Raw genomic sequence first — 23,610 nt, 5'->3', positions numbered from 1 at the left:
GGGCGGTTTGCACATAACATCCATTAGGAGGCCAAACTTAAGACAGATTTTTTTGTTCCCCCATGAAAATGATTGTTTTCCCTGGTTTTCAGAAATGCATGAGTTTATATTCAGGATTTAATCAACTGATTTTCCATTATTAGAGTCTAAACTAGTTGTCAAACATCAGATAGTTTTTTGTTTGTTTTTTAGATCTCAAACTTAGCTTGTGTATAACCTATATTGATACAGTTCTCAAGGTATAACATGTTTTTTCTCCGAGGAGTGCAGTATTTAAAAAACAAAACAGAATGATTATTGTCTATAATATATAAACAGTAAGGAGTCCATGGGGAAAATGATAATAGGGCAATTATCACTTAAACACATGAAGAAATCACAAATTTAACCAGGCTCCTTAAGACGAGAGCGCTTTTGAAGCCCTGCTTGCTTTTCAGTCAAAGGTAAAAAAGACTACACATAAAATATAAGGTTTAAATCCTGAAATGGCAGAAAACTGCAGCCCTCATAGTACACGTGCATGCCTCAACACAAACAAAGGAAATGAGCAAACCACACGGCAAATAAGAGACTTTTATTTTAAAATGTTGGCCTCTATGCTTCCATTTCAGTGTGAGGCTCAGTCACTTACAAATACACGGCTTTATGAGAAATATTATGCACAATGACAACATTTTTGTCTAGACGGGACATAATTTCATGTATTTACCCTGGCATGAATAATTTTCATACGGGTAGCATACTGCAAATCATTCTATGCTATGAAATTGCATGAAACTCACTGTCACACTAATGGCCTTCTCTTTTCAAAATAGGTAAATGTAGTAAAATATCATTTCATAACTAACTTTGTGAGTAGACTTAATAAAAAAAAAAGTAACCTACCGTAAAACCTAACCACAGTAATTCAGCTCTAGAGTATTTTGCAAGTCATATTTTTCAAATGTTACAGATTGCAAACATGTTCAGACTACACTAACCGGCAGGGGTGTCAAACCGGTCCTCAAAGGGCCGCAGTGGGTGCAGCTTTTTATTCCAACTCAACAAGAGGATACCTTTTGCAAGTGTAATCAGAAAGTCAGGTGCTACTTATTTTAGAAGACACCCGATTGGTTAAAATGTCGGCACTGGATCGGTTGGAACAAAGACCAGGACCCACTGCGGCCCTCGGCGGAATCGGTTTGACACGCGCTCTAACGTAATCACGACAATCATGACTTTAGAACAGTGGTTCTTAACCTGGGTTCGATCGAACCCCAGGGGTTCGGTGAGTCGGTATCCGGGGTTCGGTGGAGCCTCTGCCGTGGAGGTCAATACACATCGACTCATCATGTCTATACATGATAACATGCCCCGCTTGACCATCCCTGGCTGCAGATGATCACGTGACATTGCTTGGCCAATCAGTGCTGCAAGGAATTTATATATCTTGAATTTGAAAAAAAAATCATATTTTATTTTACACTATAGTAGGATTCGTCAAATGCGCATATTAAACTAGTAGGGTTCGGTAGCCCCAACCAGGTTAAGAACCACTGCTTTAGAATGACTGACTAATTGGAATTAGGAATACATAGCTGTGGTATGCAGCTCCAATTCCCTGTATCACATCATGGCATAGTCTGGAAAAACCCGCAAACATCGACTGTTCATTGTTTTCACACACTTCCAATATGAATTCCTGACTACACAAGTACGCTGTTTAGTGTCCTACCAGGGGGGGAAAAGATAAATTAAAATCTAGCCACAAGCATATGCAACAGAAGGAAAAACTTCAGTCCTGTCAAGTAGATTGTGCCATTTGCTTCTTCATCCACTCAATTTTTAGTGTGTAATACTCTTCTTGAAGCTTGAGGACTGTCTCCTGTCTTCTGAGCACGGACATTTCCAAATCCATTCTTTCTTGTGACATTGTGCATTGTGCTGCATTTGTGAAAGGGAAGGAGTGGGTATTTGACTGTTCCCCTGATGCAGAAGGATAATGAGGACTGAATTGTACTGCGAGTGGTTTCGGAAAGTTAGAAAAAGGGCTCATTTTTTGTCCCAGTGGTGTTGTCGAAGATGGATCTCCAGCGTAGGCAGGCAGCACAAGATCTGCCTGCTCATGTTTAGGTTTAAACGGTTCACCAGTTGAGAACATGCTTCCATCTTTACTGACACTGAAAAGAAACGGGAAGCAAACATTGATATCCTTAATAGGCACTAAGATCCCTTTAAATAAATGATTACTGAATGGTAGGTTGACTTATTGCACAAACATTGCAGTTTTTCATGTTAAACCAGTCAAGACGAAGAGTTACAAAAATGCGAATGACGGTTGCAGATGCAGTTCAACAACAAACAAAACAATAACATGGGGATTACATTAAAAAAAACTGGTAGTTGGAAAACGGGTCTGGCACTATGATGTCATGCCCACTTTCACACACAGCAAACAAACTACATTGTGTGTAAGTGTTTATTTCTTATATTCAAATAAGAATAATCTTATTTTATCAAACTTCAGGGCGGTTTGAAGTGATTAATGACGTTTCAATTAATTTCAATGGAGAAAAAAATATTTGAAACTTTTAAAGTCAATATACCATTGTGTATATAGTATAACTAAATAGCCTGATAAAAAAATATATATATATAAACCTGTTTTGCTGACTTTCCACCAAATCAAAGGGCTGGGAGTCATCTTCATCCTGTTGCAGTACTGAAGGGTTCATCACAGAAATCACAATCTGGGTCAAAGCACTGAACTGATCCAGGGACAGGTCGTCATCTGGAAAAAGTACAAGGCAATGCTTTGTATATTTTCCAAAATTAAGAGGACATTGATTTCCTTTTCTTAATAGTGTGTACTAGTCTGATCTAGTAACTCTGACTATTTTGTCATCATTAACAATTACGTTCTGTAATAAACAGACTTTGGTGTTTTTAATACTGTGTTATGATTGATTGATTCATTAATACAACAATTGGAGGGAAAGAGTTGCTGTTTGGAGGCAGTAAACATATTTAGATCACGCTTTCACGGATGCTCAGCAGGTTCTGTCACATTCTTAGGAATCCAAGTCATTTGAACGTACCTGTACCTGTTTGCATTTTCTGTCGTTTGATCTCCTCCCTTGACTTTGCCAGCAGATTCTCCCACTTTTTACTGCAGTCAGATATTGTTCGCTGCATCTGTGGAAAGGCTGAATTGATGGTATGGGTGATCTCGTCCCAAGCCTGTCGTTTATCATATAAACCAGTCGTGCATTTCCCCCTGATGACTTCTTTTCTTTCGTGAACCAGTTGAGCGAGAAGATAACATTCCTGGTCTGTCCAATTGGGTCTACGCTTCCTGCTTGACATAGACTCAAGTTGAAACGGCATTTTTAATTGTATATAATTTTCAATTACAATTCGATCACAGTGAATATAGTAAAAAAAATCCTTCCGATAGTGTTTCGAGATCAAAACAATGTTCTTAAAGACCTCACAGTGTTTATCACACTGATTTTGTAAATGAAAGAAACCCGAAATTGGATGTCTGCATTAAGCGTATCTTTAAAACCTCGCCAGAGTGTAAAATGTTGTGTCCTGATCACGCTAAAATAAGCGGTAATTGTGAAAGACCTCGAGGTTTAAGCCTTTCAATTTCCTTCCGAATGACAACACCGCCGTGGTCGCTGGATGATGACGTCAATTTATGGTGACGTGGCCATTTGTTTACAGGACAGGATCTCCTGCACGCGGAGCGCCGCAGACATGGCTGTCGATATAACGCTACTTTTCAAAGCCAGTGTTAAAACAGTCAAAACGAGAAACAAAGCGATAGGAATAGGGTTCGATTCTACCAAAGATGAGATATTCAAGCGCAGCCGACCCAAAAGTGGCTTCTCTCCCAAGGCAAAAGAAGTGGTAAGTGTTTTGATCCAGCTAACTGGAGCTTAGCATGTGACGCCAATACAAACTTACGATATAAATCTGTAATAAACGCGCATCAATAATCACTCGATAACCTTTTAATTAGCACAATTTATAAACGTTTTTTTCTTTGCATATATATCTCATGGTTAAATGCCCTCATCAGACTGGCCAGGTTTACAGTAACATCGTGGGGTGCAAAACTATTATTGTATGCATTATATTTTTATATGACATGTCCTATATTGTATTGTGCATAATATTATAATCATTTAATTAATAATTGTATTTATTATTATTATAAAACTAATGTGAAGTGCTGATAATGCAAGACTAGGTTTAGGATTATGCCTCACTTTTTTGTTGTCTGCCAAATCATATTTCTTTCATACCGCAATATGGCATGCTTGAGCTCAGTCTCATGTCCTGCTAAAGAAGAATTTATTCAAATTTAGTTCTTGTTCATTTGTTTGTCTCATTATGACAGATCACATTGAATAAATTGCAAGGATTGCAGACCTAAAATACAAATGCTGCAAAATTGCCGACCATAAACTATGGCATAATTTAATATTCTGGAAGGATCAATCAAGATACAGTGTTGGGTTCAAAGTTAAGTCAAAAGATAACAACTTCACCCCGTGACTGAAGGGACTTTTTTATTGTCCACTGTAGTATAAGCAATGTAATATTGGTTTCATAATGCTATTTTATCATGAATTTTATTCATTTTACCGACAGGAAGTTTTCATCTTATAATTTTGTCCACCTCGCACTTATAAACTAATGCAGTCTCACACCCTTGGTGTACTATGATTCTTTAGTTATCTATGCATGTTTACAGAGAAGATAAAAAAACAGAGATAATGTATCACCATGTATTTTCCCATCAGGATAAATCCCTGTTTCATGGGCACTCAACTGCTCTTGCCAAAAGGAAATTATTCCAGGTTGCAGTTCTGGTTCAGATAGTATCTTTGCATTATCAAAATGTCAAAATTGGTGTTGTATGTACAATATATTGAAGGGGTCAGCCCAAATGCCTCTGTGGCTGGTGTTAATCTTGGCTATCACGGTGCTATTTCAGTATTCAGTTTGCACCCATTGTCCAGCTGGAAAACTGCCTCAGTGATAATATTATGACCCATGTTTGACATTTTCTTAAGTGTAATACAATGATGGAACTTTATAGTTTTCAGAATCCCCCTTTCTTTCAATTCCCAAGTCCTACATTTAAAAAATAACCTTAAAAAGTAAAGAAGTGTTCATTAATTTTTTCCATAATGCTTATCCTCACAAGGGTGGTGGGGGTGCTGAAGTCTGTCACTGTGGGCTGTCTGCCCCTGAATGAGTTGCCAGCCAATCGCACGGCACAGTGGGACGAACAACCACCAGCTCACACTCTTACCTCGGGTCAAACTTTTTTGGGGGGTGTGGAAGGAACCTGGATTACCCAGAGGAAACCCACGCAGGCACGTGGAAAAAATGCAAATCACACAGACAGGTTGGGAACCCACCAGGCATTGAACCCTCGATCTCAGAACTGTAAGACTGACGTGATAGTCAGTCGACCACTGTGCCGCCCAGGAAGAAATGTGTGTATGTTAAATTGAAACGCTGTACTTTTTGGGGGGCTTTTGTGTGACATTTACCGATAAAGATGGAGCACAAGCGGTCATATAACATTCTTATTCCGTTCTGTATTCTTGTTTTTTTAAGCATTACTGGACAAAATATTGCTTATGTGAATGAGAGGAGTCACATTCAAATGTTTTGGTACCCTAATTTTGTTCAAACATTTCATGCACATATCTTGGAAAGTAATTTAAAGCTACTTACAATCTGTAATAGGTAATTCAAATTCATTACACACTTCATTGCCAGCAAGTCACAGTGTATTTCATTCAGTGCTCAGTAGAAGTGTGACATTGTAACATGGAACAGGGCATGCCTAAAGCCTCATGCTGTAGCTTTTTTTTTCAAGGAATTAGCTTAAATTTATGTCACTGAATTTTAATGTTGCTAATTATGTTGGTACTTGGAAAACTAAGTAGTGGTAAATGGTGGAAACTTGGGACCACTTCCCTGGAGTAGAAGACACATCATTCTTTCCCTTCATATTGTAAGTGTTACTTTTTCACCCAATTTGTATTTTTCAATTTACCTTTTGTATATATTTTTAAAACTATCACAACGACATGCCACAATATTTTTGTTTGATGAAAAAATACACAAAAATTGTGTTTACTGTTCGCTTTGTTTAGAACTGAGATTCAACAATCAGGTATGTCACAAATTTAAAAATCTGTAATTTGTAAAAAATGTAAAACTAATTATAAACTCTTATTTATCCATAGATTTGACAATATGAAGGTTGTGCCCACTTGTTTGGCATCCATCAGTCAACGCACAGATTGGAAAGTGTTGTGATGCTATTATTCCCAGCATGCATTGCCTTGGGCTTTTGTAAAAATAAGATTGTTTTTTTTATTGGTTTTGTTAATTGCTCGTTATTTTTGTATATAGATTTCTATTTTAAAAACACTGTTGTTGCACATGCCAATAAAGTGGCGGCATATACTATTGGTTGGGAGAAAAACGATTGGCATTTTCCAACAACAACAAAAAATAAGAGACTTTTTTCCAATTCATGAAGGCTGCTTATAGAGCAAGGGGTCTTTAGCCTAACATGAGCTCCGTGAAAACAAACCTCTTCAAAGGCGCCTTGAAGAAGCACTTTACATTTCCCTCAGGGAGTCTGGACTTTAAGTTGTGCCTGATGTCAAGCATCAAACATGAGCCCACTCACCTCGGTTCTGCACAACCAAGTTTTTGTTATGTTATGTTACATAGGTATTAGAAATGGTGGTTTAATAAAAGCAGTGGTGCTGATTCAAAGAAACCCTACTCTGTCCTGTGGTGCAAGTCTCCTGCTCTCTTCCCCCCCTACTGCTGTTTTACTCGCATTGCACATATCATCTCCAACCATCTCAGTGGAGAAATTTAAATTGCCAGTTAGGAATGTCCTGACTGCTTACGGTTGGTTCTATTGCGGTTTTCTCCCACGTCTGACATGGCCAAGCATTTCTCTTTGTGTGCGACTCCTCTCTTCACATGCACGATTCCATAAACATACTGGAATAACATTTGCTTTCTGCTCTCGAACAATTTCTCGGGGAAAGCCGATCCTCCCAAGAGCCAGTGATTAAAGGTGGAAGATCAAAACAGAGAAAATATTAAATTAGGTCCCCGGCAACAATGTTGACGGCCGGCACCTAATGTGCAACAGATGTGGGTGCCCTTCTAGACATGCAGAACGCTCTTTGGAGCGTCACAAAAATAGAAAGAGCATATTGAATTTGACATACGCACCGTGCTTTTGATACAAAAATACGACCCATTTGAAAGTAAATGGTAACTAAACGGCACTCCAAACTAGGCCGCGTTGACCAAAGTGAAGAGCGCATTTGGGTTTAGTGAGGGGAATCTTTCCCCTCAGAGAGGTCGCTTTAGGGCACTGTGATCTTCATTTCACTGTTCACCTAGTCCCTCTACACAGCATGCTTTCCTTCTCAAGTTTAAATAGTGGAGGTCACCTTAAAATTGTTAAATTGTGTGGATAGTATCGTGCCTGGCTCCCCGCCGTGCTTTTAGTATCGTCATTCCAAAACTTGCTCTTTCAACACTCTAACATCTTTCAAATGTAGCGATGTCAGCACATTGAAAGTTTGCTTAGCTTTTAATGTTTGCTATGTATTTAGATTTTTTTTTAAACAACTACCTGGCCTACATAGTGTACCAATGTCAGTCCTTAATTATTGTGAAATTTCGACGGGAATAAGCAGTAAAGAAAATGGATGGAATTCAAGCAGCAGTAACATTGTGGGAAATTAAAAAAATATATATCTTTTTATTTTTCTGTTGATTAAATTTTAAGTTAGCAGTCTGGTTACACAATTTCGCATAACAATTTTTTTGTTCTAGTTTGTCAAGTTTTTTTCTCTTACTACTTGTTACCAACTATAATTGCAGTAGCCAAATACTTTACAAAAACAAAGTAGCGTTGTATAAACATGTCTGTCAATATGTCAACTGTTACTGTCAACTGTATGTCAATATTTGACATTCCTTTTTGTCAAGCACATATTTTAAGGCAGTATTTTTTTTCTATTCTTTTTTTAATGAAACTAGGATCGTATAGTTAAAAACTTGAGGTGATAGAAAAAAACAAACCTGATCACTTTTAGAATCTGAACGCATAAATTAGTTAGCAACTTTCTCACGTAACACGTCAAAAATGTGTTTTTTGTGATGTCAGTTATATTACGCATAAATATTAATGACATAAAGAGGAAAGTCGGGTAAATTGGGATACTCACATTTCATTGGCTAAAATATAATAGTGTTTTTTTCTGTTTATAATGAGAAAAGTACCTCAGTGACATGCAACGGCTGTTTGCGCGACCTTTACACTGCAAAGTAAAGGGTGTTCTACACGATGAAACTTCTTGATATATGTAATTATTGTCAAATTGCTCGTTTGAGTTTTAAGGAAAAGTCTCCAGCTATCAGTTTATTTTGTGAATCACAATATTTAACTCATTCTCTGTCATTGACGGCAAGAGACATCCAATTCTTTTTGACAGGCAGGGGCTAGCAGTAAATGACCGCGGCCACTCAAAAGGGATTAGACGTCTATCACGGTCAACGGCAGCCAATGTGCTAAGGATTTCAAGAGTCCCCGATTAGTCGAACATCGTGTGGCACATTGTATTGTCCAGTAAGAACAAGATGCATTTTCTGCATTCATGAAAGACATCCATGCAAAAAAGTGTCTTATTCTTTAATCTTTATAGAGGTTGATAACATTACCCATTGAGACTCTACTTCCCTGCTGGAACAGCATTGTTTTGCCTATGACTACAGAAGTCACTATGACAACCAGATTCCCTTCAAGGAGGGGATTCAATGTGTCCCGGAAACAGTGAAAAACTGATTCTGCTGGCTATTTACAAAAGAAAGACCTCACCCCCGTGGGAGCTTTACATGAACTTGGAAATAAAATCAGCATGTCTTCACTGCTAAGGTCTCCTTCTGTATATATCAGACCCGCGTAATTAAATCCAACATAGCATGGCGTCAGTAAAAATAGCCTTGAGGATTTCAACTGAATCGAGTTAGTCGTCATCTAATTGTGTCAGTCACCTGGATTTGAGAAAACAAAAGAGACATTGAATCCATTTGGAAAAATCTGCTAACTAAGCCCTTTTCTCTTGTCTTGCTCATAATAATCCCTCCTGATGGTTTGTTTGGGCTCCTTCAGGGCTGCGGGCCCAAGCAGAATGTGAGGAGCTAAAGTGGGGGGTCTTTGATGATGTCGAGATTAGACTCAGCCCGGCAGACTGTCTCCGTCACATTTACTTTCAAGCGACCTCGCATCCATGCGCACACACTAATGCAGAAAGGCAAATAGACACTGTTGCGTGTTCATCCGTAGACATGCGGCCCTCCGCACAAGGACGCCTCCTTCCTCATTGTCGAGGAATTACTTGCTCTTTATGGTCTTAGGTTACAAGAGCAATTGATCCCTCTGACCCCCTGCAAGCCCTTGAGCTTGAGCTGGGAATCCGAGCCCCAATGTATACACAGTGGAGACAGCTCAACCCCCAGAGCAGCACTCTCGACACACACCGATGTAACCCATCAACTCACGCACGCACACACACTTGTTCTGCTTGGCATCTTCATTTCATTCTAGGTTATGGATTTAGCACTATCTGCTGGACAAAAGGTGTAATACTGCTCGTATGTGGGTCTCTTTATATTACGATAGCAGTATGGTAGATATAAGAGATCTTTTATTATTTGGTGAAAATTAAACGAGAGTTTTAAAAGCTTTTCTCTCGCTCGCTTTATTTTTCAACTGCCATCAGACTGACCTACCATAAACGTTTAATATATCAAGTAGTGCTACATCCTAAAACTAGCCAGTGTAAGCAAAAGCAGTGTTATAGCACAGCATCATACTTATTTTGCTCAAGTGAACAGATATCTAATTATCTACAAATGTAACTGTTGGTTTTGACTTCTAAAACTGCAGTATATTAGGGTAGCATAATATCATTCATATTGAATTCATGAATATTGATTTTGGAACCAAATTGAGTTGTCTCTGTGAATTACATATGTTGGTATTTTCAACTGTTTTGCATGCATTACTCACGGTTGGCATCTTCATTGGTGGTACGGCTGTGGCATATGGAATCCAATCAGTTTAGCAAGTCAGCACAATTTGGTTTCCATCTGTTGTTGAAAATATGCATTGCGGGAACAGGTCTATTCATGGCGATAACGGCAACCATGTAAAATGTCGATAAAAGTCTTTATTTCGTTTTAGCAATAGATTCTGTCATATTGTACAGCACTATTTGGTGGAGTGGGTGCTCTACCTTTGCCCTTGTGCCACAAAATGTCTTTACTCTTTTCTCGATGAAAAACATTGGATGTCTTGTGCTGACCACAGCATGCCAATCCATTACTTGAATCAAATTTAAATTTCACCACCATCAACGGCAGCGAATGGTTCAGTGACTACTTAAATTGATTGAGACTGCAGCGCCGTCCTAAATAGTAAACAGCAGTTTTGGCGGCGTCACACGTCTGCCGTTCTCACGGGCGTAGAAGGCACACAATACGACTCATGTTTCAAACATCTTTGAAGCAGTTGAGCTCGCCCTTTAATTGGCCTCCCAAGCGTAACTGCTGCGAACAACAATTAACTCCTGACCTCAAATAATTTTATTATTACAAGGGTCGGCTAGCCTGCGTTAAAGCCGCGCCGTACGTGACGCAACTAAGAAAAGCACATCTATGTTTCCAACAAATTGCTTAGCCCCTGTAAATTCTGAGGAACCCCCCCCCCCCTTCCACATTTCCAGAGTCAGCTTAAATAAAACCTCACTTCAGGCCCGCGTGATGCGAGAATGGATGTTTAGGGATATTATTAGACAGCTGGTGCCAGATTACTGCTTACAGCCAAGGCAATTAGATAATTGGAGTTGTTAGAGTGGAAAAGGTTGAAGGCCGAAGACATTATGCTATCATAATAATCTCCCACGCTGGCCAAATCCCGTCACAGTCAAAGCCATTGTGTCGTTTTTCAATCCTCGGCTTGTCCGAGTCCTGTCTTATGCGGCGTCCAACAGAGCCTGCTGTGTGAGGCTCGGCTCTGCCAGCACGAGTCTGTGGACAGGGAAGCAATTGGTTCTTTTTTAATATTTAACAGAATTACAGGGGCAAATATTGAATTCAATCATGTTGCCTTTGGTTTCACTGTGCACATATACACTCGGCGATAAATAGAAACACGTCGTGAATTTAGCGCTTATTTGCAGCCGCTCTGTGTGCAGTAGCTTGCCTTTTTTTAATGATTTAGAAAGGCAGTTGGATGGCGAAATGGCAAGTTTTTAAATGTTCCACACGCTGATGAATTGTCAAAGATAAATATTGTGCATTCACAGCCTCTGACGGGCTTTGGTCGCCCGTCAGCTTCAATAAGGTCAAGATTGGACAGTTTAGTCGCGAGAAAATTGCTCCTAGGTCAATTCGATGCTTTGACAAGTTTCTAATGACACTGAGTGATGTTTTCTCTCACTGTATTTTCCTAGATCATTAACATCAGCAAGCTCAAAGACTTCTTGCTGCAACACAGGAAGGATTATGTGAGCGCGGGAAGGTAAGCCTCAGCTTCCCACTACGACCAATGTGACAAACATTGACTTGATGTATGTGTCAAATGCATTTCTGCTTCTGGTGAGCCCCAACAAGTAGTGTGGTCTTACGTGGCAGGCAGGCAGGCTCCAGTCTAGTTGTCTGCCATAATTGAAGTGCAACCAAGCAGAGGAGGATTAACGTCCCGGGAAAACTGCGGGACTTCCTCTCTGGCAGTCTCCGCCACAACACTCCAAGTCCACATCAAGATGGTTTTAGTTCGGTGAAGCCTAATTTTCAAAAGGCCTGGGAAAACCCGTCAAAAATCAATTTGGATGTGTGTGGGTCTCATTCGCTTAACTGCTGTTGCGATGTGATTTTCTGCTTCCTTTTCACTCCCAAAACTTTGATAGGAATAGGTTTTTTTTTACTTAAGTTCTTGAGCTTTGATCAAAACGTGACGAGCTATTTCTTTTACAGTGGTACCTCGTCATACGACCGCTCGTCATACAAAATTCTCGTCTTACGAGGGAAATTTCGATCGAATAATTCGCCCGTCATGCGATCAAAATTTCGTGATGCGACCAAGCCAGGTCTTTTTTGCATATCTTTCGTGTATAACAATATCTACGAGCACGGAACGATTAATTCAGACGAGTTTCTCATACGACCAGGAAACGCACAACGCGCGGGCAAAAAGAGGGCTTTCTGGGTAATGAAGTATACTCGTGCACACAACACCCATAGGCAATGGCAACCTTTCTCAGAATAAAACTTCATTACCCACAATCAATATGTGGGTAAGCTCAACTATTGTATTTCCTGTTATTCTTTCTAAGGAAAGATGCTCCCGCGATCGTTCTTTAAAGACTATTTCTCGTTGGCAAGTGGTCATGCGTTATCCTATTGTGATGACATTTGTATGCGACATTATCGAAATATTTTGAAGGGTAGACAAAAACAAACAACTCTTGATGCGTTCGTTTTGAAGACTTCGGCGGAGCGGCCAGGTGGTGTCAACCCGTAGAACTACGTAAGGTAAAAAAGATTACAACAAATTTAGAATTTAGTTTTGTTTGAAGTTACATTAAACGTTGAGTGTCTGTATATAGTTATCCAAGTTAATTTAAATTAGTTTGTTCGTTTACGAGTGCATTGTTGCCGTGGATAAAGCCCCCCCGAACAGCCCCCCCCCCCCGCGTATGCCGCTGTCTCTACCCTCCGCGAAACGTGTCTAATTTTACTCCTATTAAACACATTATTACTATCAAACCACTCGTTATTTATTACTTTGTCAATATATGGCGAATTATAAGAAATAAAACATTTTTTTCAATCCAATATCCTGTTTTTGGTGTTTTTTTTCAGAGAGTTGGAACGAATTAATTTGTTTCCCATTCATTTCAATGGGAAACTTCCGCTCGAGTTACGAGAATCTTGTCATACGAGCTCAGTCCCGGAACGGATTAAGCTCGTATCACGAGGTACCACTGTAGTTTTTTTCATCAGATATTTTCAGAATACAAAGAATCATTGTAACTAAATTCAGCTTCATCTGAGTGTCCTTTTAGTTTTTACCATGTGTCTTATTGGCAATTGTCATCATGTATTTTCCAGCCTCATCTCATCAGACCTCACCCGCATGACGGATAACGAACGGGATCAGATTGACCAGGATGCCCAAATTTTCATGAGGACATGCTCTGAAGCCATCAAACAGCTACGCACTGAAGGTATGGAACATCAGCAGTTAACAAAGATTTGGCAACAACCTGGTTGTTTTTTTTTTTTTTACATTGCCTTGTATTTGTTTGATTTCTAGCAGGGAAGCAGGTGATGTCACCCCAAACTAAAGAACACAGGGGCGCAGTCTTGGATCTCATTGAAATGTACTTGAAAGGTGAGTGGATGAATCTCAATGTAGGAAGCTTCCAGCTTCTTGAAATAAAAGTATGCCTATTAAATCTTTGTTTGTATTAAAAGGAGTATGTAAGCTGTACTCCGAGCAGAGGGCCATAAGAGTCAAGAGAATGGTGGACAAAAAAAGATTGTGAGTATTTGTTTCATTTGTTGTTAGGCCTCTTCATTTCCTGCTGTTAAACACCCAAGGCTCTTGATTTCAGGTCACGACTGGGATCCGAACAGCTCGCTCGTGTGGAGAAAGTGGTGGGTGAAGAACGCAAGGAGGAAAAGACAAATCAGGAGGAGAGCTTGGGTATGTCAGCAAATTCTGTTTATTTCATGTAATTGTTCTATTAAAACCTCAATTAGACTTCTGCTCAGTGACTCATGAGCCCCATGTTTTTAGAATTGCTTAAACATGAATCAGAAAACTTCATTTTTTTTCCTGAATCTTATTTGTCCATAAGAATGAAAAGAAAAACATTTGGAACTGTGTCAAATCTTTGTTTTATTTAGACAAGAGTGCAACCGAGGTGTTAGACCAAAGTGTCAACCTGTGGGAGGACAGCAAAGTGGAAGACGAGCTCTCTCCTGAGGAGATTCAAATGGTTTGTGGTCCCGAACCTCTTTTGTGTCCCACTGCATTACCTTTGGTTCTAACATTGATCAGTTATCTTTTTAGTAGAATGTGAGTCATAGTTTATTAGGAGCTCAGTATGTGACAAAGATGGCATTTTCTTTACTCTTTTTTTTTCTCCAATGATTATTAAAGTGGTTTTTATGTCGTGTGTGTGAAGTTTGAGCAGGAAAATCAAAGGCTGGTCAGTGAAATGAGCAACTTGGTGGATGAAGTCAGGTGAGTCACTCTAGATCAACTGTTGCTACTGTTTAAGAATGATCAAAATGGCCATCAATGCACCAGAAATTAAGGTTTATGAATCTGGATGTCTTCCTTCTGCCAGGCAAATTGAGGGCAAGGTGGTGGAAATTTCCAGACTGCAGGAAATCTTCTCCGAAAAAGTCCTTCAACAAGTAAGCGAGCGACGGCTGCCCTTTTTTTTGTCAACATTTGAGATTTTGGAGAAACATGTTTTTCCTGACTTGTTATTGCAGGAGACTGATATTGACAACATTCACCAGTTAGTCGTTGGCGCGACGGAGAATGTTAAGGAAGGTAACGAGGATATACGCGAGGTAGGCTTCATCAAAACTGCTTGCATTTCATGTTCCTGTGCTGTGAAAAAGTCACTTTTTTTGTGTGTCCCAAGGCCATCAAAAACAATGCCGGCTTCCGTGTGTGGATCCTCTTCTTCCTAGTGATGTGCTCCTTCTCACTGCTCTTCCTGGATTGGTATGACAGCTAACAGTCCCGGCCGGCGCTCCGGGCCACGGCATAATGACAGGTTCGGTCACATGATGAAATGAAGACAAGACCGATTGAGTATGTTGATTTATCATGGTGGACTTTAACGACAACAGACTCTTGTAGCCAACTCTTTACCATAATTATTTATATCTGCTTCACCCACAGTTGAAGGCAGCTTCTATGGATTGTGATACACTTTAAAAAAGCACTAGGTCCTCTTTTTTTATAGCGTGATAGTCTTGAGAAGCAAGTGATTTATCAAAGGGAAACAAGTGTATGTCCCATTGGTCAATAACCTTAGTACACTTGCAAGGTCACCATGGACATGAACCGCACGGGCTTTGCTGTCTTGTGTTCTAACAATTATGTATCCACAAATCAAACTTTACTGTCAGACTGAGAATTGTTTTGCCTTCACAAAGAGAACTTGATTATTGTAGACAGCTGATATTGATATATTATATGCACGTGCTCTACCATCTTTCTTCACTGCAGGATGTACTTTGACAATAATGAATGCAGTTGAAATATGCAAATACTGTACAGCTTATATCATGTTTTGAGATGAGATATAAAGCAGAACATGAAATGTCTCATTCAATCAATCTCATTGGTATATGAAGGGTATTTACTAATGATAAGCTGTTTACAGGCTGTCTATGACGAAGAGTTTATGAAACTTCTAAAAGACGACTTGTCATACGATTAACGTTACGTTTCTGAGGCCTTGTGAAGATGGGACATGCGTGATTCCATGTGGAATAAGACTTGGGAAGATGTTCCTTTGCGACTCCCCGAAGAAAGCATCAAGGTTCTTCTGGGTATCCATCACACTTGGCATTTGGGCTCTTAATGGTGAGTCAACATTTAACTTGTTAGACAGACTTCAACTTGTTTTGCTTAATATTTATGTTGCTGTCAAATACTGTTCTAAGTATTTCTCAGTTTATAAAAAAATGGGATTTTAACGGTGGTCAACTAGGAGACCATTTTTGTCCTTTAGAGCCCCCGAGAGTGGAACATTTAAACTTGCAGCTTTAGGGGATTGGTCACTTACGGGCACCTGTCAATTATGTGGGACATCAATGAAAGGGTAACGTGAAGCTGCAGATGTGTGCTAGCAGGATCAGAAATTCCCACTGGAATCTGACTTTAAAATTGAGAGTTTCCAATTTCACCATCAAAATAAACCTGTTTGTAGTCTGGTATAAAATAGGCCATTTTTTTCTACATTTACAATATAAGGATTTTTCAATTTAGTCTTAAGTTTTCCTGGGGCGGGCGGTCCGCATTTTTGTCTCTGTCATGAAGAGCCAGACATTGTTGGTGGGAAACGTGGGCACTTTATTTTAATTCTTCATTTAAACATTGAATGTAGCAAATGCACTTAAATGGTACGTATTACACTGTATGAAAATGAGGCATTTGTGACTATTGAAAAGACACATTACAAGGAAAAAAAGCCGCAGCAAGCAACTACTTTCAGATTGTTCAACTAAAACAGGCAGTAAATAGATGGCTTCCAGTCACCATCCGATGACATTAATAAATTCAAGATGTTGCACAATACAGCGTCATTACTATCAAAGCAACAACATTCAGTGTAGCAGCATAGAATTGATGCTAAAATTGTGTCCTTTAGATCTCGTTGCCTGCAAAAAGCACACGGTTCACAAAAATGATGGCATTCTTTTCTAAATACAATCAATACATAAACACAGAAAAACCTGACGGCAATATTATGCGGTAAGCAGCCGGGCTCAAACTGCACAATCAAAAAGTTGTGTATACATGATTTAATTTGCCGACGCAACCAACCGGTGCCAAGCCTCCGCTCGCAACAATTTCAAAGATTTTTGTTCAAAACGCCACTCTGAATTCAGAGCTGGTGTTTTGTACCATTCCATCCGAAATTGTTGGGAAGGATGTTTTGCACCTGAGAGTCTTTCACGCTGCCCACGCTCCCCGATGACCATAAAAACGGGTTCTAACGGAACCAGAGTGACGAAAAGCAAAGTACGGTTCTAATTGTCGTGCGTGCATGTTCACCTAAATGTGTCACAAACATGATAGTTCACAGTCATTTCACTAAATTGAGTTCTAGCTTGTGTTTATATACAAAGTTAACATCAAGAATGTGTGCGGGTGGCCATGCCAATCCGCCGTGTACCAATAAATAACAGCGTGCGCCATTCAAACAAAGCCGTTGGCTGATCAGGTGAACATTTTGAACCATCGGGCTGACCTGGAAGCAGGTTTGCTTGAATGGCGCGAGCGTGTTATTGGTCCTCTATTCTGGGCCGGCTCAAGCCAGCTTCTGGGCCGTCTCCGTCTCCTGCTGGGTGACCTTCTCCTCGGACATGATGGTCATCCACGGCGACACGGAACGAGTGATGGTCTGCTTGGCGATGTTGTAGTGGTTGATGAGGGTGAAGAGGCGCCCGCGGCCACCCGGGCCCTGATGGGGGAAGTTTCCGCCATACAGCCCGGCTGGCATGCAGCGACCTTGCTGCTCCACGGGGAGAGAAAAAATGTCAAAAGATGTGCTGACGTTTGAGTCAACTTAATCATAGTGCCATCTATCACACTACTTGGAAAGCTCAGATTTCAAACTTTAATCATCACAAAGTGCAAACATTAACTGCACATTTGCCAAATTAAAAAAAAAACTTTTTTTGAAGATAGGGTTTGCTAATAACCATGTTTTTAGACCAGTAAAAATAATGTATAATAGTAATTGATGAATCATATTTTATTTCTATTAAAACATTCCCTCCTGGTACCTCAAGAAATGCTGTTTACAAATTTTACATGATCATCTTTTACTAATATTAGTTTCTAAGGAGACTACTGGTTTCATTTACGGCCTTCAAACCTAAGAGGAAACAAGTTTGAAAATAAATCTTGAAAAAAAGTCACGTGTTTACCGTGTAGACAAAGGTGTCAGGGCACGGCTGCTCATATTGGTAGACCTTGTAGACCACCAGGAACACCACGCACACTAAAAAGGCCAGGGCGCAAATCACCAGCAAGGTCACCTGAAAGACAGTAGTCAATCACCAAGTTGATTAGAAAACAATTAGCAGCATTAATATCCGTATAATGCTCCTTTCAAAGTGAATATCTAGCATTTCCAGCGTCCCCCATTTAGAATCATCACTGTAGTTTTAATTACTGTATAGCCCGGTCTGGTGTTTATATGAAGACAAAATGAGTAAATATGGTTGTTGTTAAAGCTATCTTAATGAAATTGTACAATTTAGTTTTTAAACATACGTTTTATCCATTCACATCTAAAAGAGAATTGTTTTCAAAATTTTGGTCATATTTCAAGACATAAAATGACTTCTTTGCAAGTGAACAGCATCACTAAACCTGAAAAGAGAATAGAATGAAATGGTAACTAGAAATGTTTCTGTTTTGTGACAATCAGAGGTTATTTAAAAAAAAGAAGTTCCAAATTATTGGCCAATATGATGTCACATTTGGGGGGATACTTACTGTGCATCAAGGCTGCAGACAAACACATCAGTAAAGCAACAGGACTTTCCCAAAGATCTGTGAGGCAACAATTCCCTGCTGCACATCAAAGATATTTTTGATCACACCTGAAAATGACAAGCTAGCCCGCAAGGAATAGTCTGGGACGTTTACGCGTGTTCAAATTGTTCTAAAGAGGTGTGAGAGAGGCTGCTAATCGGCGTCTGATGAAAGGCCTCAGGGAATCATCGTTGCTGAATAGAATGGATTCTCACTTATGCGGGTCATAGCTATTAGAATAAAGGGGATTGCGTGAGAAACATTTTTTAAAAAAGTACACTGGTTTTATCCTTAACTCATTCACCGCCAGCACAGTTATGTGCATCGTTGTGGTAATTAGTAAAATAAGGAAACATGATAGTAAAAAGCCTTGTGATTGGCTGGCCACCAATTCAGGGTGCCCATATATATCATTGGTTTAGGAAAGCTTTAGGTGGACTTGTTTGTTCAATCTGTACCTGAGTTTACAAATATCCAAACTTGCACACCAGGAGTGTTACCTTGAGTCGCTCGGAGACGCCATCGATGATGCTTATGGAGAACTCTGCGATTTTGGGGGATCTAATTTTGCCCCTCTTGCTCTCTCCGTCATAGTCGGACTTTGTCTTCACCACCACCTGGACCACACATTGGTAACATAGATGGAGGACTGGGTCAACTTGGCTTGTATCTGCATGGTACAAATCTGTTTAACTCATTCCCTACCATTTGCGGATAGAGATTCAATCCATTTTGAACTGGGAGAGTCAAAGAGAACAAATCCAATCTGCTAAATTATTTTTTAAATAGAATTAATTCTTTGTTTTTAATGGGCCTTGGTGAATTTCGGTGTGTTTAAAGAGGGAATCAAAATAAGAGAAACATGCAATGAGGCAAAGAGCCTATTTCATTTTGGCCGGGAGCCGCATGCGGGTTGAGAGCCACGTGTTTTGCCATTCCTGCTTTAGGGTGTTTATTTTGGGGAATTCTAAAGATAAAGCTAAGACATCGCTCTTTGGATGATTTTAGCCAGAATACTTACATTTTGTATATAAAAGTGGCCTGCAAAATATCGCCAGGTCTCAATTATAATTTTTTTTAAAATTATTAATAATTAATTTTACATTTATAATAATGAATAAATGCAATGATACCTTCACAAAATTAATGAAATTAAAATGAATAAAAATAGACTGTTTGTAGCCCCAATATGGTCAAGGGGAGTTTATTTTTTATTTTGTCGTGTTTGAAGTTTAAACCGTTTTAACACTTCCTTTTTGACAATTGCCTTAATACGTGTATCTTCACCAATGCACACCCCTAGCTTTTGTTTCCCCAAACCTTAAAGAGAGCCAGGATCTCACATATTTTTACCTTGTCCGGTGGAGGGAAATGAAGCTGGCTGGCATCGAGAGGCGTGATGAGGGGGATGGTGTCAAATCCATCTTCAGAGCCCCCCTTTCCATTGTTTTTCTCGCTGAAATTATTCCCCAATTTAACCATTTTGTCCGCACACCAACCTAGAGGAGCGTGAAGAAGAAGAAGAGGGGGAGGGGGATTCAAGCAAGCGGCCTTGATTATTCATGTTTAACATCATCTGCCATTGTGCTGATATAAACCATTTCAAATGGGCTATTTTCTTCTGAAATAGCCTCGCTTGGAACCACCGTGAGGGCTCTCCTTTTGGTGGACCGTGAAATGAAAAAAAAATCACCTCCATCGCGTGATGTGAGGTGCTTGAGCGGCAAAATAGAAGAAAAATCAGAACACTCACCTCGTCCGCCGTGTGTATTGTCGTAAAAAAAAATGTGGACGGTAATGGTTCCCTTGTTAAACGGTGCCGTGTGTTGTTGATTGAGTCATGTAGACGAGCGCCTCGATGTGTGTGTGTGTGACGCAGCCGCTGCGATGGACGAGAGGAGAGGAGAGGAGAGATGATGCTGTTGCTGGTGCTGATGCTGCTGATGCTGTTGCCGCTGCTGCTGCACAATATGACCAGGCTGCCTCAGTCCCTCTACATGCGGCATGCTGCACTGCAAGTGATGTAACGTCCTCATCCCAGCCTCCAAGCACGTCGCTCCATCTCGCTTGCCAGTGGGGGGTGCTTGGGGACCCCGCAAAAGGGATCTGCACACACACACACGCACATACACACACAGAGGCAAAAGTCGATTCCATTTTCTTGATTTCACCGGATCAAATATGAGTGGATTTCATCCACGAGTTATGTTTTTTTTTTAATCTTAGATAGTTTTATTACATTCATGTGGGACAACGTTCTCAAACTTGTAATTTACCAGACAATATTTTGTAGTTTTTTGATAGTATAAATAAATGACTAAATTAATTGAAAGCATTTTTGGGGAAGAATGGATATTATTTATAATATTTAAGTTTTTTTTAAAGGCCACGAGTAAGCAAAAATATAAATAATTATAAATATTTAAGGTGTTAATTTATTGATAAAACATTACATAAATTAAATTTGTTAATCGTTTGAAATAAAAATTATCAATTTTGGGAGAGAAAAAATTATTAAATAGTAATAAATTAATAAAAAGCATTTTAAAAAATAAGATAAAAGAAAAGGCTATGACTAAGCAAAATATAAATAATTATGAATATACATAAAATTACAAATTAAAACGTCAAAAAAACAAATAGTAAAAAACAAGACTAACCACCAATTTTTAACCTATATGTATTCTTATTTATTTATTTTGTTTTATAAATCTCTTGCTCTTGTGACCTAACATACACTAACTTTTGGCTGCCATGGACAGCAATGGACGTCCAATCAATTTTAGCGAGTAAGCAATTGAACTTCTGCAAATATGAATTATGTGAGACGAACGCTAGAGGGAGACAGTTGCTTGATACTTTTGCCAGAATTCAGTGGCGTTTATAAGAGAAGTCTGGTGGAAATAATATCAGAATCACAGACTGATGTTAATCATATTTTGGCCATGAATACTTATTAAATAATTCCAAATTATCTGTCAGATTCCTTTCATTGCCTTTCCCCTGGTTGCACTGCTTCCAGATGTGAGTTTTCATATTTAACCAACCGCATTTCAGCCATTATTTGTTGCCAGGGTCAGAAGTCTACGTCATCGCTTTCACAAACTATGATTGGCTATTAATAGAGTGGACTAGCCAGAGCTAACAAACTATGTAGCGAGCTGCACAAGCAAATATATTGTGTTGATTTAATAGGTTTTGTCAACCCACAATGGCAGAAGGAGGAGAAGAAATAGGTTGTAATAGGTAATATGGTTGCAGATCTCTTGTTAACGCCATTTTCAAGACGGACTTTTTTAATATGCATGACCGGGGCAGAGTTCAAATGGCCGCCATTTTTCAACATGGCGGATGAGCCAGGAACTAGTACGGCTGTGCACTTCAGAGCAGCTCAGAAGTGACGGTTTACCGAAGAAAGGCCTGATAAAGCTCTCACGGGACGATGCTGCGTATTCGGTACGTTGTCATTTGGGATTTCGAAGCCCCGGTTCTCATTTGAAGCGTGCTTTTTGACGAGAACATCCGTCGTTCGCGTGATGTAGCCACACAGGAAAGAGACAGGAAAATGTTTGCTAACAAATTGGCTACATTGCGTTACCGCTTACTCGTTATGTTTAAAAAGAAATCATTCCATTGTGTGTTTCAGTTCCTCAGCGAGCACAGATTTCTGGGAAACATCAAGAATGTGGCTAAAACGGCCGAAAAGGAGCAGCTTGTCGACGCCATAACGACCTGTTAGTCAGCTAAGTGAGTCATTTTCTATTTTCTCTATCCGTGTAATAATTAAAAGTCAGTGTTCGGTATTCAAGGCTTTGCTCAATTAGCTTGTTCTTTTTATTATGATGCATTCAATTTTTAAAAAAAATGAAAACACACTAACTGGTCTGGTGTATATTTTTGATAACATTAACCTGTGTGGATAACTCGCACTCACACAAATGCTATCAGGGGAGGTGTAAGGGATAAAAAGTACACTTGTAGAATCTACCATTACCCTGGGCTTTTTTTCCCTTCACTTTCTTAGGAAGACCTCAGGGCTTGCACCTTTTCATTTTTACTTTTAAATGTGGTTTGGACAAAACCCAAGTGATTCATTCAACAATAGCACAGGGGTCATTTTTGACTTGGGTTTAAACGTGGCAAAATAACTTCTTTTTTTTCCCTCAGTGCAAGAAGAGAAAAATGGAAGCAATGATGACTTTTGGGGATAATATTTTTTAAATGAATGGTTTTGCAATGATTGACTGAAAAACTCACCCAGTATGAAAGAACATGGGTCATTTGTGCATCAAAAGGGTTAAATAAGCAATTTCATGATCACACTGGTGTTTTGTAGATGTTTAAAGCCATCGAGATGGATGAGGTGAAAGCTGTCAAAATCGACGAAGACCAAAGAAATCAAGGCAGGAGTTGTGGATGAGGTAAGACCCAAGTGTTTCAGGTTATTTATTTTATTTCTTGTGTGTACTAAACCTACCAAATTTGTCTCTTGCTTTTCTTCAGAGTCCACCCAAGTTGACCAAATCAAGACACGGTGATTGGTGCAATCTTGGATACCAACATCCCCTCACTGGTACTTGTCGTTATAGAGCAGGGGTCTCCAACGCCAGTCCTCGAGGGCCCCTTGTCCAGTATGTTTTCCATATCTCCCACCACATCTGAATCAAATGATCAGCAAGCTGTCCAGGGGCTTGATCACAATCCTTTGATTTTGGTGTGTTGGAAGACATGGGGAATTAGACTGGATAGAGAGGCCCCTGAGGACTGGAGTCCCCTGTTATATTAACTCTTATTTTTGAGTTTCTGCCTTGGACAAAAAGAAAAAGCAAACCAAGCCACTGATTTCAGTCATCAAAGGGGTATGTCTAATATTTCCATTTTTTCCCCTCCTGTGGCTTAAATTTTGCTTGCCTTCTTTTGCAGTTGGATGAAAGGCTGCTGACAGACATAGCACTCCTGGTAAATATCTTTTTGATAGAAAATTCTTGACAAAAAAAAACTACTGACCTAATTTGTACCCAGTCGATTTTATAAATATTGGACTTGGTGTATGTGTTTGACTTTGAATTTTTCTTCCAGATTTCCACTGATGGATGACTTATGCAAAGGTGCCTTCGAAAGCCCCAATTTTTGTGGAAAAATAAAAGTTGTTGAAATTATACATGTCATATTCTTCATTTACCCAACAAAAG

General features: G+C 39.5%; 2 protein-coding genes and 1 long non-coding RNA gene across 6 annotated transcripts; 1 reads left to right on the top strand and 2 right to left on the bottom strand.

Annotated features, from left to right (window-relative positions):
- Window positions 1–559: 559 nt before the first annotated feature.
- On the bottom strand, window positions 560–3,707 carry LOC144075862 (uncharacterized). 2 transcript variants are annotated; one of them, XR_013300653.1, is made up of 3 exons: window positions 3,078–3,707; window positions 2,641–2,770; window positions 560–2,159 (listed from the first exon to the last, which is right to left on the bottom strand). It is a non-coding gene; the product is annotated as an uncharacterized LOC144075862 (long non-coding RNA). The 2 variants fall into 2 exon arrangements; XR_013300654.1 differs by having other exon boundaries at window positions 3,084–3,698.
- stx18 (syntaxin 18) lies at window positions 3,668–23,577 on the top strand. Of its 3 annotated transcripts, none has more exons than XR_013300652.1 (18): window positions 3,668–3,894; window positions 11,568–11,635; window positions 13,228–13,343; window positions 13,436–13,510; window positions 13,594–13,660; window positions 13,734–13,825; window positions 14,029–14,120; window positions 14,310–14,368; window positions 14,475–14,544; window positions 14,626–14,706; window positions 14,781–14,915; window positions 15,531–15,733; window positions 20,298–21,874; window positions 22,065–22,165; window positions 22,755–22,839; window positions 22,922–23,277; window positions 23,342–23,377; window positions 23,498–23,577. XR_013300652.1 is itself a non-coding variant. In XM_077603291.1 (11 exons), exons 1-11 carry the CDS (start codon window positions 3,742–3,744, stop codon window positions 14,874–14,876), a joined length of 972 nt encoding a protein of 323 aa, XP_077459417.1. In that variant the 5' UTR covers window positions 3,672–3,741; the 3' UTR covers window positions 14,877–15,479. The 3 variants fall into 3 exon arrangements, 1 of the variants encoding a protein (XP_077459417.1); XR_013300651.1 differs by having other exon boundaries at window positions 3,671–3,894; window positions 13,433–13,510; XM_077603291.1 differs by lacking the exons at window positions 15,531–15,733; window positions 20,298–21,874; window positions 22,065–22,165; ... (2 more) ...; window positions 23,342–23,377; window positions 23,498–23,577 and having other exon boundaries at window positions 3,672–3,894; window positions 13,433–13,510; window positions 14,781–15,479.
- On the bottom strand, window positions 16,199–20,441 carry LOC144075860 (neuronal vesicle trafficking-associated protein 1-like). Its single transcript, XM_077603292.1, has 5 exons — window positions 20,172–20,441; window positions 19,772–19,917; window positions 18,919–19,035; window positions 17,806–17,916; window positions 16,199–17,387 (listed from the first exon to the last, which is right to left on the bottom strand). The coding sequence occupies exons 2-5, from the start codon at window positions 19,898–19,900 to the stop codon at window positions 17,184–17,186; spliced, it is 561 nt and encodes a 186-aa protein (XP_077459418.1). The 5' UTR covers window positions 19,901–19,917; window positions 20,172–20,441; the 3' UTR covers window positions 16,199–17,183.
- Window positions 23,578–23,610: the final 33 nt, after the last annotated feature.

This window comes from Stigmatopora argus, chromosome 6 (genome assembly GCF_051989625.1).
Source record: "Stigmatopora argus isolate UIUO_Sarg chromosome 6, RoL_Sarg_1.0, whole genome shotgun sequence".
Taxonomy (NCBI): domain Eukaryota; kingdom Metazoa; phylum Chordata; class Actinopteri; order Syngnathiformes; family Syngnathidae; genus Stigmatopora; species Stigmatopora argus.
The sequence above is the reverse complement of the archived record's forward strand: the minus strand, read 5'-3'. Positions and strand labels throughout refer to the sequence as shown.